The 15,560-nt window shown below is 39.0% G+C and overlaps 1 protein-coding gene across 6 annotated transcripts in view; it reads left to right on the top strand.

Moving 5' to 3' along the window:
• Positions 1-361: 361 nt before the first annotated feature.
• Positions 362-15,560, top strand: part of raf1b (Raf-1 proto-oncogene, serine/threonine kinase b) — a 28,222-nt gene continuing 13,023 nt past the window's right edge. For 2 of the 6 annotated variants that reach the window (XM_088917620.1, XM_088917618.1), the window contains exons 1-3: positions 362-890; positions 14,675-14,904; positions 15,350-15,462. In XM_088917620.1, coding sequence (XP_088773746.1) covers positions 14,701-14,904; positions 15,350-15,462 — 317 coding nt within the window. In that variant the 5' untranslated portion in view covers positions 362-890; positions 14,675-14,700. The remainder of the gene's footprint in view (positions 891-14,674; positions 14,905-15,349; positions 15,463-15,560) is intronic. The other 4 variants (XM_088917619.1, XM_088917623.1, XM_088917621.1 and 1 more) reach the window with 3 other exon arrangements.

Below are 15,560 nucleotides of genomic sequence, written 5' to 3'. Positions count from 1 at the left end.
ATCAGAATCCATAATTAGACATGAAAATGAAGTCAAATAATATACCCGGCGATGTTTTTGCTTCTTCAGACAAAAGGTTAGCAGTTAGAGAACTCACTCAATGTGTAACTGTAGTTATTCTGGGGAATCTGCTGCAGCTCTATGTGAGTATTTTCAGTATTGCAAAACCTTTTCAGCTAGCTGTATTTTACCCCAGCGGTTAGTACCGCAAACTGAGCTCTAATGTAAGATTAATAGGACGCTCAAAGCGTACAGTGCCAAACCTTGTAACGTGAGGTACATGGCTGTAATTCTTGCTAGTCAAGACCCAGGGATCCGATTTCAGTTACTGGCGTCAAGCAGGCGCACTGGACTAACACAAAAACCTTAACCTTCTCAAAAGCGTCACGAAATGTGCAAATAGCGGCGTCTCTACTCAAAAATACAGATCGATGCACACAGCCTCCTGAAATGTATCTGGGAAAGGCACTTGGGTAGTGCCCATTGTGATTATCTGGTGATCAGAAAGTCCCATAGCAGTTAAATTGTTTTGGCTTTTTTTAGCTCACGTTCCCATGTGACACCCAGAAGGTGTGTATGTGGTTGCATTTATTTAAATCTATAAAGAAAGCAGTGTAATGGATCAAAGGCGAGGTTACGAAGAAAGCCGAGCGAAACGTATTATAATCGTAAAATTCAACTAAAAGACGAAGAAAAAAAGGGGGAAAAAAAACACCGTGGCACTTTTTTTTTCCAGTGACCTCCCACACGATCAGTTTAATCTGGAGGACTGATCAAAACAGTTGGCTACACTAGCTCTTTTCTGCTGTGAATGTGCAGCTATGATGATGATGTCACCGAGTCTCCACTTTTTCTTCTAGTTATGGCGGAGCCGAAGTTTTCAAACTTGGGTAAGTTTTACAGTGGCTGTATTACAACGTCTAGTTTCGTTTGACTTGGTGCTTTGCCTTTGTGAAGGCTGCGATCTAAATAGTTCGCACTGTTAGCCTGCGAAATGTAAGCCGAATAGGTTTCAGTATTAATGCAAAACGTCGGTGTTTTGTTACGCACTGCGAGTCTGGTTTTGCTGCGAGTTTGGATCGGTCAGAGATGGGCCGTTGGTTCGGTGGGGGGTAAAGAAATTAGTTACGTTGTTTTCATGTTTATAATACCCTACGGCAGAACAAAGCCCACAAAAGCTGAGGCGTCGTGAAACACAGGCAGATACATTGTAGTCCAGAATCTTAATGTGTTCACTAAAATGAAAAAATCTTCAGTTCCCAATTTAATGAAGGGAGTTCTGAAAGAAACGCTTGTTTTTATCCCATTGTTTTGTTAAAGTATTTTACTTTTGTGTTGCCTGGTAGTTCGGAAAATGAATTATCGAAGCCCTGAACGTGACCGTCAGACTTGTAATGTGCTATCAGTGGGAAACTGAAAAATTCGCATTGCTTTGCTATTGGAGAGTTTGTGAAAAAAACATTTTAACAGGTTATTTTCGTTGTTGTGCATTATATAGGCTAAAATATTTTAGAAACATAATTATGTGGAACGCCAACAGCAGTCACTTCAACAAATGTAACTTTCATGAAGTTTACGGAAAACACAAACTAGAATAAATTCCCTTTTTCGAAATGTGCTTTTTTGTGATTTTGTATTAACTTCTTGTTTTGAGAACAAATCGTATTTTTTTAGGCTACATTAGAGTGCCACACACGATCTTTATATTTTTTTCTGTTAAAGTAAAGTGCAAATGAATATTATATTTGTGCTTGGATTCACAGTCATGATGCTGTTAACCTTGCGAAGTTGAAGATACAGTGAAATCTAGTAATTAGTGGAGAATTTAAAGAGACAGTGTCGCTTGATTCATGCGAGAGATTCATAAACACATCATTTACGATTATGTTTAATAATAAGGTGATGTCTGGGTAACTGACCACTTCAAAGAATAAGTATGTTGTTTTGAGTTTTTAGGCAAGTACAAAACGTTGATGATACATTTGGTATTTCATCGGAGAACATCAGTGATTTAGGAGGTTGTTCACAGTAAACGTTGATCGCAATGTGTAAAAAAAATTAAAAATAGAATAATACAATTTTGAAAGGTCATTTCCCTGCTTTTCCAGACGTTCTTAGCAGAGTGCAAGAGAAGATAATATTATTTTCATACTTTATCTGGAATAGTTGTCTCTGTAATTTTAGACTACAATACCACAGAAAATTGAATTTGTCTGAAGTGGCTTATTGCTGTTCAGAAACTATTTGGTCACATTGTGGGTTATGTGCTGGCTGGTGATTTGATCTGGTTTCTCAAACGTAGGGGGTTGTTATAAACGTATTGAGGTTTTATCTTCGATGTTATGATCGTTTGAAATGCTTTTTTAGGTTTGGTCTGTTGTGTATTGTTGTACAGATATTGTTGTATTGACTTGTTTCACGTAGAATGTAAAAGTGCAAATAGCTTTGCCTTCCCTTTGCAAAATACTCTGCTACTGCAACAAATCATGCCGTGTGAACTCTATTTCAGTGGCTGGATGCCTCTGTTCTTTAGCTTCAAGTTCATGGCTGGGCTTTGTCTTCTTTAGTTGTGAAAGGCTGTGCAGTGTTATCAACACTACCCATAACTGTAGATGCACAGGTGGCTCCATGCTTTGTCTCTTTCTGTGCTACTCATCTCAACATTGTTAGCCTCAGTGAACAATTTCGCCAAGAAGTTGTACTCTTGTGTGTGTCTGTTCTGCCTCAGAGGTCAGGTGTAGGTGAAAAGAAACCACAGTCAATCCATATAAGATGATTGTGATCTGAAGGGGTGTTATATAGCCCAAATGTGAGTACTGTGTTTGAATTCTCCGAGTACGTTAATCTCACCTAAGAATATGTGAATGTTACATATGTTGTCAAAAAGTTGTGGCCTACTGTTTGGTGGTTTTAAATGTTTCAATGGCCTGTAAAAGCTCTTAAAAAGCTATCAGTTAATAAAAGGTGCTTGCAATTGGAAATTCGTTTGTTATCATTGAAAATGCACCAGCCTCAGAGAGTTTAAATGCTTGGTTTTAAGACATTCACACACAGCTGAATTTGTGTGAGCCCGTGTTTAAGTATCTGGAGGGGATGGAGAGTTAATGCATTTTCTCTAATAATTTTATTTGAAAAGGTGTGTGAAAAGTCAACTGTGAAATGCTGAGCAGTAGGCCTAATAATCTCTTGTCACTATGCTGGCATCCGTTGTAGTGGAAAAAGACCCTTTAGGCTTCATAAAGCATTGATAACCGTATTATTTTAGGTTCTGTCTTACTTTCACTGGCTTCATTTTTTCTTTGGTTCAAGTCGTGGAAACAGTGGACAACAATCAGAAAAAAATCCTGGTCAATTTTCAGAAGCATAGCATGACACAAGAATAAAATGAGCTCCTATTCAGACACATGTAGCCAAATGTTTTCTTAGATGTTTCTGTTGTGAAGAGCAGAGGAAAATAAATGTGATTATCGTTACCTGTACTGAATTTCGTTTTAGGAAATGCAATTCTTTTAAAAATAATTGCTCTGCAGCTGCAGCACAAGGTGTTAAGGACAAGTCCATGCATGTCATGCATGTGTGGTAAAATGTGGCGTTAAAATGGCTCTATTGATAAGGACGGCTCTAGATAACCTAATTGTTTCGTAGCCTAGTAAGTTTCAGAAACATCAATGTATATACTTGAGGTACTGAGCAAACTTACCAACCCTTCCCCACTCCCAATCCCAGCCCTGAAATGATTAAGGCTAGTTGCATAGAGCACCTTAAGTTAAATGCTTGCTTAACTTTCTCCTCAAGTGCTCTGTGAATTTAAAGGTGTTGTACAAAGCAGCTGAACACACTGATGTCACTTCCCTAGTTAACAAGAAACAATCCATGTTTAAGACTTAAGATATTGGGTTTTTTATTGTGTTTTACACAACCTGGTTCTGGTTCTGTTATGGTACCTTGTATCTGCTTTTGAATTAGCTTTTTTAAATGTAGAATAATTTATGGTATCTTCTACAGAAGTGAAATTTAATCCTAAAATAACTTCTCTCTTCTTGAAATTAGCTGTTTAACTCTGGAGTTATGTCTTAACTGTTTGGTAATAAGTAGGTGTCTCATTCCAAGGTTCTCTGGGGCTGGTCTCCGTTTTCCCATTTGTATCTACTGTACATATGTGTAGTGCGTGGTCAGGGAGGTTTATTAAATAGTTGCATCTATTATCTTTCTGGATCTCATCAAAAGCCGGATTCTGATGATGGAGAATTTGTAATTTAGTATAAGAGCTGATCTGAATGAAAGACAGTGCTGCCCAAGGTGTCACTGGTGTTAAGTATTGTACGTATGTACTGTACCTACTTCCCCATGTCTTGAAGGATATAAGTAGTTCCAATTAGGCTGAAAATGTTGTGATGTTGAGGTTTGCCCTCAGATCTGTGAACACTGGCTTGATCACCGCAGGTTCCATTAATTCCTTTCTTGAAAAAATCACTGCCATGCTTTAGGATGTTTATACACAGCCCGCTTAATCACAACACAAAAGCATGAATTAGATACACGTGAGCAGTAGGCTGTCAGTTACTTTGAGACACTTCTATTTTTTTGTTTGGTTGGTGTTGTCAATAATATACCAACTGTTTACTTCCAGAATTATAAAATGTAGCCCTAATAGCTCGGTTTACTATATGCTAATAGTTTTAGATCTACAATCTTACATCATGTCCACACAGGAGACAGTTAGATTTAAAATGCATATGCATACCGTTTGTGCCTTGCTGATAAGGCTCAACACGAGCCAGTGTGCTTGAGAGTTTTGTCTGCCTGTCTGGCTATGGGGTTTGGCACATACTGTACTGTTAAAGGACATGTTTGTGTGTGTGGTTTATGCTTTCAGACTGTTCGTGCTGTCTTTCTATTTGAAAATAAAGACATAGAGGCCGTGCATGATTTTCATTCTACACGGCGCATGACTACTGAAAGGTCATTTTTTTTGTGTGTTGCCTTGCTGTTGGAGTGTATAAGCATACACTGTGCATATGATATTTGCTGTACATTACTTGATTCTTCTTGCATACAGTTGGGATGGTTTTATTTCTGCAGCAAGTTCTTCTTTTCACTTCTTCTTTGAAATAAACATTTGAGTCTGTTAAAAATGTCAATTGTTCAAAAGACAAAGCGCTTTGGGGGTTTCCATTGCACCTACAGACTGTGTGAAATAAACTGTTCCAGCTGAGCCTTAGAACCTAAGCAAATGCCAACTGGGTTCACATTTGTCCTACTTTTCATAGACAACGAAAGCTAAGATTCATAAACGGTGTCCTACAATGAATTGTGTAATGTGTGACACCACTTTGCATTCCCTAAGAGAAGTTGTATTGGAAGCTGAAAATGTGTGAAGTTTCTGGGCAATGTGTACCAGAAACCTGTCAAAGCCACCATTAGATACTGTAAGTTGTGAAATTTCTTCGGGACTTCTGCTGCTCTCTACTTTTCCTGTTTGTTCAAGCAGACCGTTAGGGTACCTTTTTTGAAAAGAGGGACCATTTTGCCCATGCATGCTCAAACAAGGGAGGCCTTCACTTCCAAAGGGGGGGAGATTTGCTGTCTGGGGAACAAAAAACTCTTCAGTAAGTTTGCCTTCACTTGGCGTTTTCTAGCTGAAGTTATAACTGTTACCAGATGTTTTGCCGATTCAAAGCTAACACAAAAATAACAAATTTTTGACATTTTTAAAAGCTAGAAATGTATTTTTAATGGACTTCACCCTGATTAAAAAAAGCGAGTACATATCCTGCTTAATACTTTCATTAAAGTGTTTAATGATCAAAGTTTTCATGCATTTGGGTACCTTGTGTTTCTAATTCTAGTCTGATTAATGTGTGACAGATAGTTACAGGACTTGATTCCTCCCCTGATAGAAATATACATGAGGGGCTTTGTGTTACTTAACGGATAGGAAATTATTCATGTACAACAATGAAATGTGACAAAATAGAGTTGGCATATAAACAAATAGGTAATATTGCAGAGGGATTTTAAACCTGCCAAAATGAGCACTAATAACTGGTGGAGTGAAGTCGTCTTGTTTTCCTTTGGTAATCCAAACCTTCGAAGATTCACATTAATGGTCATAGATTATGAAATGGCGGTTGTTAACATTGCATATATACACAGAGTGCAATATTTAGAGAGCTACACAACACTCTAGGACAACGAGAGGGATTTTTTCCCTTGCAAATGAAACTAACCGTACATAAAGTTTTATGACATCAAGGTCCACATTGCTTGTAATTCAAAAGATGCCTCATTTTAGTTGACCAAAGCCAGTCCTGTAAACAGCAGGGTTTTTAGATGCCATTTTAGCCAGCAGTCCTCATAAATATTTACTTTGCAAGTTAAACGGAGAAGAAAAAAAAAAGAACACTGCGATGTCTGTTTAGACTGCTGGAGCCGTTAACCAAGTACATGATGAATGTCTTTCACCCTGTCCTCAAGTTGTGCTCATGGCTCTTTTTCATTTTGTACCCAAGTAGCTGCCATGACAGCTGGATGATTTAGTCTATTTTAAAGACTAGTGTGTAATGATTTTGTTTCCTGCAGTGTTTCAGTCTATTTTATGTCCAGGTGGTATTTGCAGTGTGCAGTAAATATTAGATCTGAATATTGTGTTTCAAGTCCTCCAGCTGGGTTCAGATCCCTTTGAAAGAATCAGGACGTGCACAAACTCAGTTTCGTGCTTATTGAGGGAAGAAATATGGATGTCAAGACTCCAACCAGCTCCTGGGGAAATAGCTCAGCACTCATTTAACTAAGGTCAAAAATGAAAATTAAAGTTCACATCCAGAAAAGTGAAGTAAATTTAATTCTCGCATATGCTGCCAATGTAGCCACTAAAATGAGTAATTATGCGGGATTTTTATGAAGACGATAAGGCACAAAGAAACTTAAACTGAAGTGTCATCGTGACGGTTATTCCTGTGCATAAACATTGTCGCAGGACTCAAAAATAAACTGCTGAGCATCTTTAAAGGTACGGCCAGATGACATCATGTTGTGTAAGATTAACAGGTAATGTTCTATTTTTAGGAGAAAAATGCATTTGACCCTTTTAGAGGTCAAGCACAGTGTGAATTTAATACCAGATTTGCCTAAAGTGACCCCTCGGAGAACATTCCTCATTTACGTGCTGTGAATTGCAGTCACAATCCTAAGGAATGTTGTGGCGGGTAGCTTGGACTCTTTTAGCCCTGTGTGCTGCGAGTTTGATCTCTGCCCACAGCTGACCCAGTCTTGAGGCAAGTCTGAAAGTCTAAAATGAGCTCTGTGCATTGGCTTGAGGTCATTGTCTGAGAAGTGAGCACATCTCCTGTGGTTTCAGAAATGACTGTGTGACACCCTCCCTCCAGAGTGGTAGCCAGGCTCAGCTTTTGATGACAGTGCAGTACTGGTCTACCCACTAATCTCATCGTGTGATTGGCTGTGCTTTTTGATATTTAATATAATGGAAAAGCACAGTTCTACAGCATCACGGTGCCAGGAGGCTGCAGCCAGCGGCCGAGATGAAACACTTTTGCAGAGACAAGAAAACTGCTCAAGTAAAGCTTTTGTTTGATTCTCCACTGCTACAAATAAAGAAAGTTACACTAGTGGAGTTGAAACCTTCTGAAGTAGAGTTCAGGAAAAAGCAGAGTGTGAATGAATCCCTGGGCCTAAAGAAGAGTCTGAATAAATGTGAGTGTTTAAATGTGAACCGAATGGTTCAGTGAAGACATTTACACAGACTGAGTTCTAGGTATTGCTTACTCAAGCCTGGGCCACGTCATTGAATGACTGTATCCAGGCAGTGGCTTCTGACTTCCACAGCCTGTCCCGAAGTAGGGGCTGGGATTAATCAGCAACAGTCGTCTCGGCTCCTGGTAAAAGTTATCCCCCAGTAATGTCCTGTGCACCTGCAGAATTGCCGCGGTGTCTGGGGCTGTGGAGCTTGACAGGTGGGTGGGTCTGCTCCTTTGTATTCTGCCCATCTGGGTCCAGGTGTCATTGGTGCGGGTCAAAATCTTAAAACATTACTGGGGATTCCAAATCGGGTGTGCATATAATAATAATAATAGTGATTCAATCATTAAAAAAATCTGGAAATGTGTCAGATACTTTTCCAGTCTTGGGTACTCGGAATGTTGACAGTTGCTTGGAGGGTGACAATTTTGTTTCAAGGAGATCTTCCATTGTAAAAGTAGTGTGCTTCAGAATCATCGTTCACCTAATTGAACTGATTTAACACTCATCACGGATGTAAAGCAGATAATGATTTAAACAGATCTATAAACCATGCTGGAATATGGCCCACAAGGACTCAATATCTGAAGAACATTGATTGAAATTCCAGAATTTTTTAAAGTCAGGTTTGTGGTTTATGAGAGATTGACATGTTGGCCATTAACATGGGTTTCGGATTTGTGTCACTTGCATTTGACACACTGACAGGCTACAGTACCTAGGTTCAATTCAGCAGAAGCTTTTGTTACTTCATATATACCATGCATTTACACTATAGCCTCTCACTTAATGCATCAGTCCCATGCACTTAATGCATTTTGGGATGATACTTCATTATAGCTTCTAAAATATTTTGTACTTTGTAATCTCAGTGTTTTTATGTGGTTGGTAAACTTGACTGCCAAGGTGAAATACATTTCATAAGAAAACAGACCAGCTGGGCTGGTTCTTTCCCATTATACAAAGTAGGGAATTTCTCATACCCTCTAGTGCTCTGCAATGTTTAATGTGGGCTGGCAGGGAAATCAAATCATTTATAAGAAAAAAAGTATTTGTATGTATACTGAGCATACAAAAAGAAGCTTATTACTTATAAATATAACAAATTTACAAAGCTATCCTTGAGTAAATTCCAATGTTTTTGACTATTTTATTGAACAGATGCCATACGGGTACATTCATTATGCTGGTGAAAATTTATCATTAACAGCTTTCGTTAATGTGGGTGTACTGTGAGACTTGCAGGCCAGGTGTGTGTGATGCTAGTGTGGGAAGCAGCAGAAGCTGTGCCTCTGTGATGCATGCTTTGTAACGGGTGGGAAATGCTGACCTTTAGGATTGTAATCCATTCCCGTCTTGGAAGTGAATTGTCTCGTCGTAATATTGTCATGCCAGGATGGTTCTGCAGGAAGGACAGCAAGTGAGGTCCCAAAACTTGATCCATGAAGCAGTACGAAGTCAGGCTGCCATCGGTTACCACAAGCGTTCGGGGGAGAATAGACACTGCTGTCCAGACCTTGACTCTTGGATCTTCCCATTGATCAGTCTGTTGCACACAACAGTTAGCATGCCATTCTGGTCACCTACATCAAGCTGGTGTGCACAAGACTTTGTTTCATTACAAAAGAGGCCTTGGCGATGTTCTCTTCTTAAGCAGGGTGTATCGTGAAACCTTTCTATATTTTTATTTCCTGACTTTCATCCACTTTGACATTTAAAAGACTAAACTGTCTCATGCTGTTTGATTTAACGCTTATCTAACATAGTAAATCGACTGTATCACAGTCACTGAATGATCAATGGCAAAAAATTGGGATCATGCCAAAAGCATGTATTTAATTTTTTGCATCCATATAAGCTCATATAATTTTTCTGGAAACATCCATAAAGTGGTTTCTTTTTATACTTAGTTAATCATTTTTTCATTTGTTAAATCTCCACAACATTTGTTTTTGTCAAGGACTATTTAATTTTATGATAAGTATTCTACTAAATGTGATTTTGCTTTGTCAGATCTTTAGCCAGCAACAAAAGCTTGCATGCAGTAGCTTTTGGTTTCATATACTGTAGCTAACATTGCCTAATCTATAGCACTAAGAGACACTGATCAAAAGCTTATACTTATTCTTTAAGATGCATAGTGACATTCTGTTTCTTCATACTTTTCATCATCTTATGTAAATAAAATATAGATTCAAAACACTCACTGTAGTGGGTTTTTTGGGAACAAAATCTAATGTTTATGGCATTTCTCTCATATTTGTCTCTTTTTGAAAATTAGGAGACAGTTTTATTTAAAAATGGCCTTATAACAGCATGCAAATAGCAGTTATACATCCTGGCAACTACAATTGTGATTTTTATACCAATGTCATACTGCTGTGGTTGGTATGAAGCTCAAGATATGATAAATCAGATATTATCTGCAGCCTCAAAGTCATATTGTGGAGACGGAAGGAAAACCAGTTTTAGAAGAATATGAATCAGTCAAGTAAAAAAATTGAAGTCCTGTAAAGATGAGAATTTAAGTCCTGTCATGCACTTTCAAGGCAGTGAATATCATTTAGAATTGCAAGGCCAGGGTGGCAGAGCCACTATTCTTTTGGTTATATCTGTTAGTGTTAAAAACAATTTAATTCAAGATTTTAATTTGAATGCGCTTTCTCAAAACGAATTTGTCCAGAGTTTTATGAGTTGGTGTTCACGACAAATTAAGAAAATCCGCTATCAGGAGCCATCTGGTTGGTGAAATATGCTCCTTGGCATTATCCTGAAACTTGGCCTGTTTCATGGCATGTTTCAAACCTGCTTCAGACTTGCATGTCACAGGTTGCAGTGATACGTTTTACATGTACCTCAGCTCACCAACTCTGCTTGGCATAATGCATCCTATAGCTCTAACTGCTCTTCAGACATCGCTTGGCCAGTTAACTCCAAAGTGGGTACATACCATTCTAGTGACGGTGCCGTTGCCGGACAGTGAAACAGGGTTCCTGCATGAAGCAGAAGGGCTATCTTATTTTTTTGTTGATACACATCCTGTGCCACAAACTGCTCCTGAGGAAAAGCTACATGGCCAGTGGATTCCAGACTTGGTAGGAGTTATTCAAGGCACAATCCAATTAACATATGTCAAAATGTGGCTCCTTCTTTGAGCACAAGGACTGCCTGACAGCCGTTGTGTGCGCAAAAGTCCAATTACTGCTGTCTTAGGAGCCACTGCACTGATTTAATTGAACTTGTAGGTGTATCACATAACAGAACCTCCTCCAGTCTTTCACCTCACGTGTGGATCTGACACCTTTTAGAACCACATTAGGTCATCACTCGCTATGTGAAACACGACCCATACCACAGACTGCTCCTCTTCAGTATCTGTGCTGCCACTAAATGCCAAACCATGCAACTTACAAAATGCTTGTAGGTAGCATTTTTATAACACAATTGAAAAATTGCAATATATGGGTTCCTGCATGACCCAAAATTGCTACTTGACCCCTGTTTTTTTAATTCACACTGCCTCAGTCTTGGAAAAAGCAGTTGCAGCGATGTCATTATGGAACTTAGAAGGCTTAGACTTGGAAGCTTTCAAAACCACTTGTAGTTTACTAGTTAAATATGAGTAGTTCAGTACCTAATAAAGTCACTAATAAAGGCTGTTGTTTGTATACTAGTATGCAGTGTCTCCTGACTGTTAGACATTTTTGTGGAATTCCAATCATCCACACATTGACAAAGTAGTTGCTGATTCATAAAGGAAACGACTTGGCTTAAGGAGAGCCTATCAGTTAGACCCTGACTGATCGTTTTAAAGTATTTTGGTTTTTATTACAGGGAATTTGGCAATGATGCTGTATTGGCATTTAATGTTAGCACAGAAATTTGAAGTATGCAAAGGTTAATAACAGGCGATGTGTTTTTTTGCTTTCTTCCCAGAACCAACTATTATGATTCATTTCAAGTAATACTCATAGGAGCATCTATATTTAATGTTGCTGAGTGCTTTCTTCTTTGTGAATATTTAAACTGGTATAATAACCTTCCAAGAATGCTGAGGACATTTTCATTGAGATATAACTGTGCAGACCTTTTTCAGCCCTTAACTCTTTAAATCTTTGAGTACTGTTTTTATTTCAGTCTTTTATCTCCCAGCTTCCACAGTCCTGCTGTCAGTCACAGCTCTGTTAATGCTGAAAGTGACTGCTTTCATGGCATAATTATTCTTCAGGGCTTCCCTGATGGTCTTATTTTGCCTGATGTGTTTTAGGATTCTCCCAAAGCAAATGATAGTTGTGAAAGGAAGGCAGCAAATGTCCCATGTTTGTGTTTGCTGGAAGGGTTTGTCTGTATCCTCATGAAAGCAGTGGCAGGCAGTTAATGGGGGTCTCTAGCCAGCAGTTTGTAGATATATGTGCCTTGGAGAAGAGTTGCCTTACCTTGGGGTTCACAGAAGGTTCAACTCCCAGTTAATAAACCACAGGATTTTTCAAGGAGGGGCTGGGGATTTTGGCTTCTTGCCAGAGACCACACTCCATGGTGCTGGGCTCTACATACAAAGCATCAACTGTTGTATTATCCACTCCGCCAGTCTGGGTCACTGAAAATAGGGGTTTCTATAGGCTATAACATTGGGCAGAAAACATTTCTGGCTTTTGGGAGATGAAGATGTCCTTTATGTGATGTGTTTTTTTTTCTTTGCCTGTGCTGGGAAAGAATTTCCCGAAATTGAAATGTTGGAGAAATGAAGACTTAACATAGCAGGACTCCTCCGTCGACCTACTGCTGGGGTCCAGTGTCATTGGTTATAGCAGGTCTGGACACCTTGAAACGTCTTCTTTTTTCATTCTCATATCACTAAGAACCAAAGAAAGTGATCTGCCTTTGGAACAGAAAATGGGGAGAAAGTCTGCAACTTTGAAGTGTGTGAGATGACCAAATCAAGTATTGTTGCAGTGTCGTGAGATGTTATCCTTTGTTCCGTTGTGAAGCCCGGCTCTAATGGACCTTTGTAAAACCATCATCCTGGATGTGTTGGAGCCTATATGATGTTCTTCTTGTTGCTGGCCTGGTGAAACTGGTCATCCCTGAAAGGAGTAGCAGTGCATGTTTTTTTAATTGATCAATGCTTGAGGATAGTGCTTCTTCATAAAATAGAGAACTGGCAGCCTTCACATTTACTGAAAAGTCCTTTTGGCATTTAACCAAAGTAAGTGTGATGGTAGGACTATGGCTACCAACCAGGGCAAGATTAAAACCATGAAACACTGTGTGCACTACAGGTCACCCCTGGTGTGTTTACTCTGTTTTTAAGCATATACATACAGTAGATCATGTCAAAAAATTATTTTCACAATTATTTACACAAGACGGCATACATGATGCTCTCCTGATGTGGCCCTTAGCTGGCTTGGTGCCAGTTGTGCTGTTATGCTAAAATGAAGAACTAATGCGAATGTTTGCCTGACATTTGCTGAAGCTGCTTATGAGTGCATCAGGATTCAGGCTTTACTTCAGTTTCACTGTTGTAGTTTAATTGGCTCAGAATGCTTCTGTGCTCATCTACTTGCACTTAGTATGTTACAAGGCAGAAAAAGAAACTGCCCAGATATGTATACAGCATTTGAAATGTATTTTTAGAAAACAGTCTGGAACCTAATCCTAAAAGACATGATTCTGTTGGAATAACACGATGAATGTTATTTTAAGTCTGCTCTTCTGCCAAGAAGAGGTACGTCTGGCACCATGGAAGATTATGAAGTAGTTTAACGTCCCAACAACTAACTAACTTGAATGGTATGATCAGTGGCTGAGACATCTTTTTGGTGCTTTTTCAGTATTGGCTCTGCTGAGTAAGCAGCCTTCCTGCTAAGTCTTTTCTCATACTGAAAGTGCGTCATTAAGAGGTTTAAGTCTGGTCACATGCTGTTATGTTTTGAGCAATGTCAGCTCATAAAGAAAATACTACGGTGATAGTTTCTTTTTAAATTAGCTGCTTTCCTTTTCCTTTCTTTCCAAAATAAAGCCTCCCTAAAAACACATGACCTTAATGCTGACAATTAAAATTGCCCCACAGTTCATTTTCAAAAGGAAGAAACTGGTTTCAAAGGTTAAAAAGATATCAGAAATTCTGTTTCTTGAAGCTAGCATGGTTATGCTTGTGCAAGAGTAAATGGATGTTTCTAAAATTAGTTTTTGTACATAAGAACTGATGTAGTGATGATATAGTGCAATATTGAGCAATCATAAAGCACACTTCAAAGAGAAAATATGCACCAATCATTCTGTTCAAGTGATATGCAAACACTACTGTATTTGTATTTTCTTGCTTTTTGTTATAGCTCTAAATTTAAAGTCGTCTTTATTTTTAAAGTTATTTTATATTATTCATACTAAGTGGAAACCTATTGATTTTCCAACAAAATCTAATCTCTTAGTATACCATGAAAAAGTAAAGTAGTAAAGATATTAGGATTTGACGGATGACCAATGAATTAAACAAGAACTCTTGTAGTTGTGATTATTTACTCTGCCTTGCAATAACAATAAAGTCCTTACAGTCAACACACAACAGCTCTCCAGAGCTGTTGAGAAAGTGCATATTTAAAAAAAAAACTTTGTATGATATTTATAAATAACTTGTAGTGAATAGTTAGATTCTTTGTAAACAGCAACACAAAAATGGTGACATACATTCAGAGTGTCAAACTTTTCTAGAGTACTTACTGTAAAAATACAATATGTATATAATCCTTCTGTTAATTATGTGGTGTGTCATTGCTTACATTCTGATCTGAGCTAATACAGCACGTGGCAGCTGTGAAGTTCAAATGTAGTTCTGCCTACTGAGCATTAATTTCTTCTGCTGGAACCTTCTCGACCAGTAAGCCTTATCCCTCCCTCCCTTTTATCAATTTAGATTTTTAAAGGTAGCGTCTTTTGCCAATGGAGCACATTCAAGGAGCCTGGAAGACCATTAGCAATGGGTTTGGCCTGAAGGAGTCGGTGTTCGACGGTCAGTGCATGTCGCCCACCATTGTCCAGGGCTTTCCTTACCAGCGGCGCTCATCGGATGATGGCAAAATCCCCGACCCCAGCAAGGCCAGCAGCACTATCCGGGTCTACCTGCCCAACAAACAGCGCACTGTGGTGGGTATTGGGTTGACATCCTCGGGGTCTTTGCCTTGCAAGGTGACGTGCTGCCAATTCAGCCAAAAGGAACGGAAATAGAATAGTTTGACAAAAAAAGTTACAACTTCCCCTTATAATTGCTTTTTGATATTTGGATTGTTTTGGGCTGTGTAGGTATGATTTTTGAGGTATGGCATGTCCGTGCGAATGTGTATGGCATCTTTTAAATATTTCAGTCAAATTAATAAATGATCAACGCACATCGCCGTTCTTGTATCCAAAAACTCTTACTCCGTTCACGGAGCACTTGATACAAGGATGATTTAATCCGAAACACGCGGGAGTGACGTGTCCTTACAATTTCAGAAAGAAAAGATTTGAGCTTTCGGTGAAACCAAACAGTGAGGCACACCTAAGAGCTTCACTTTTTTTGCACAGCTTCATGTAGATTGTTCTACTCTAGGTGAACGTGCGTCCTGGTGTGACCCTACACAACTGCCTCATTAAGGCCCTGAAAGTGAGGGGTCTCCAGCCAGAATGTTGTGCTGTCTTCAGGCTGCACCCAGGACAGAGAAGGTAATCATGAAGTGAGCGTGCATTATGCACGGATTTGTTTTCAAGCTGCCGGGTTGCTTTGACTGGGCAGTTCTGTGACCCTTTCAGACCTGGAAAGA

This window comes from Atractosteus spatula, chromosome 5, assembly GCF_055471065.1.
Source record: "Atractosteus spatula isolate fAtrSpa1 chromosome 5, fAtrSpa1.hap1, whole genome shotgun sequence".
Taxonomy (NCBI): Eukaryota; Metazoa; Chordata; class Actinopteri; order Semionotiformes; family Lepisosteidae; genus Atractosteus; species Atractosteus spatula.
Note: the sequence above shows the minus strand (reverse complement) of the source record. Positions and strands in the feature narration are given on the sequence as shown.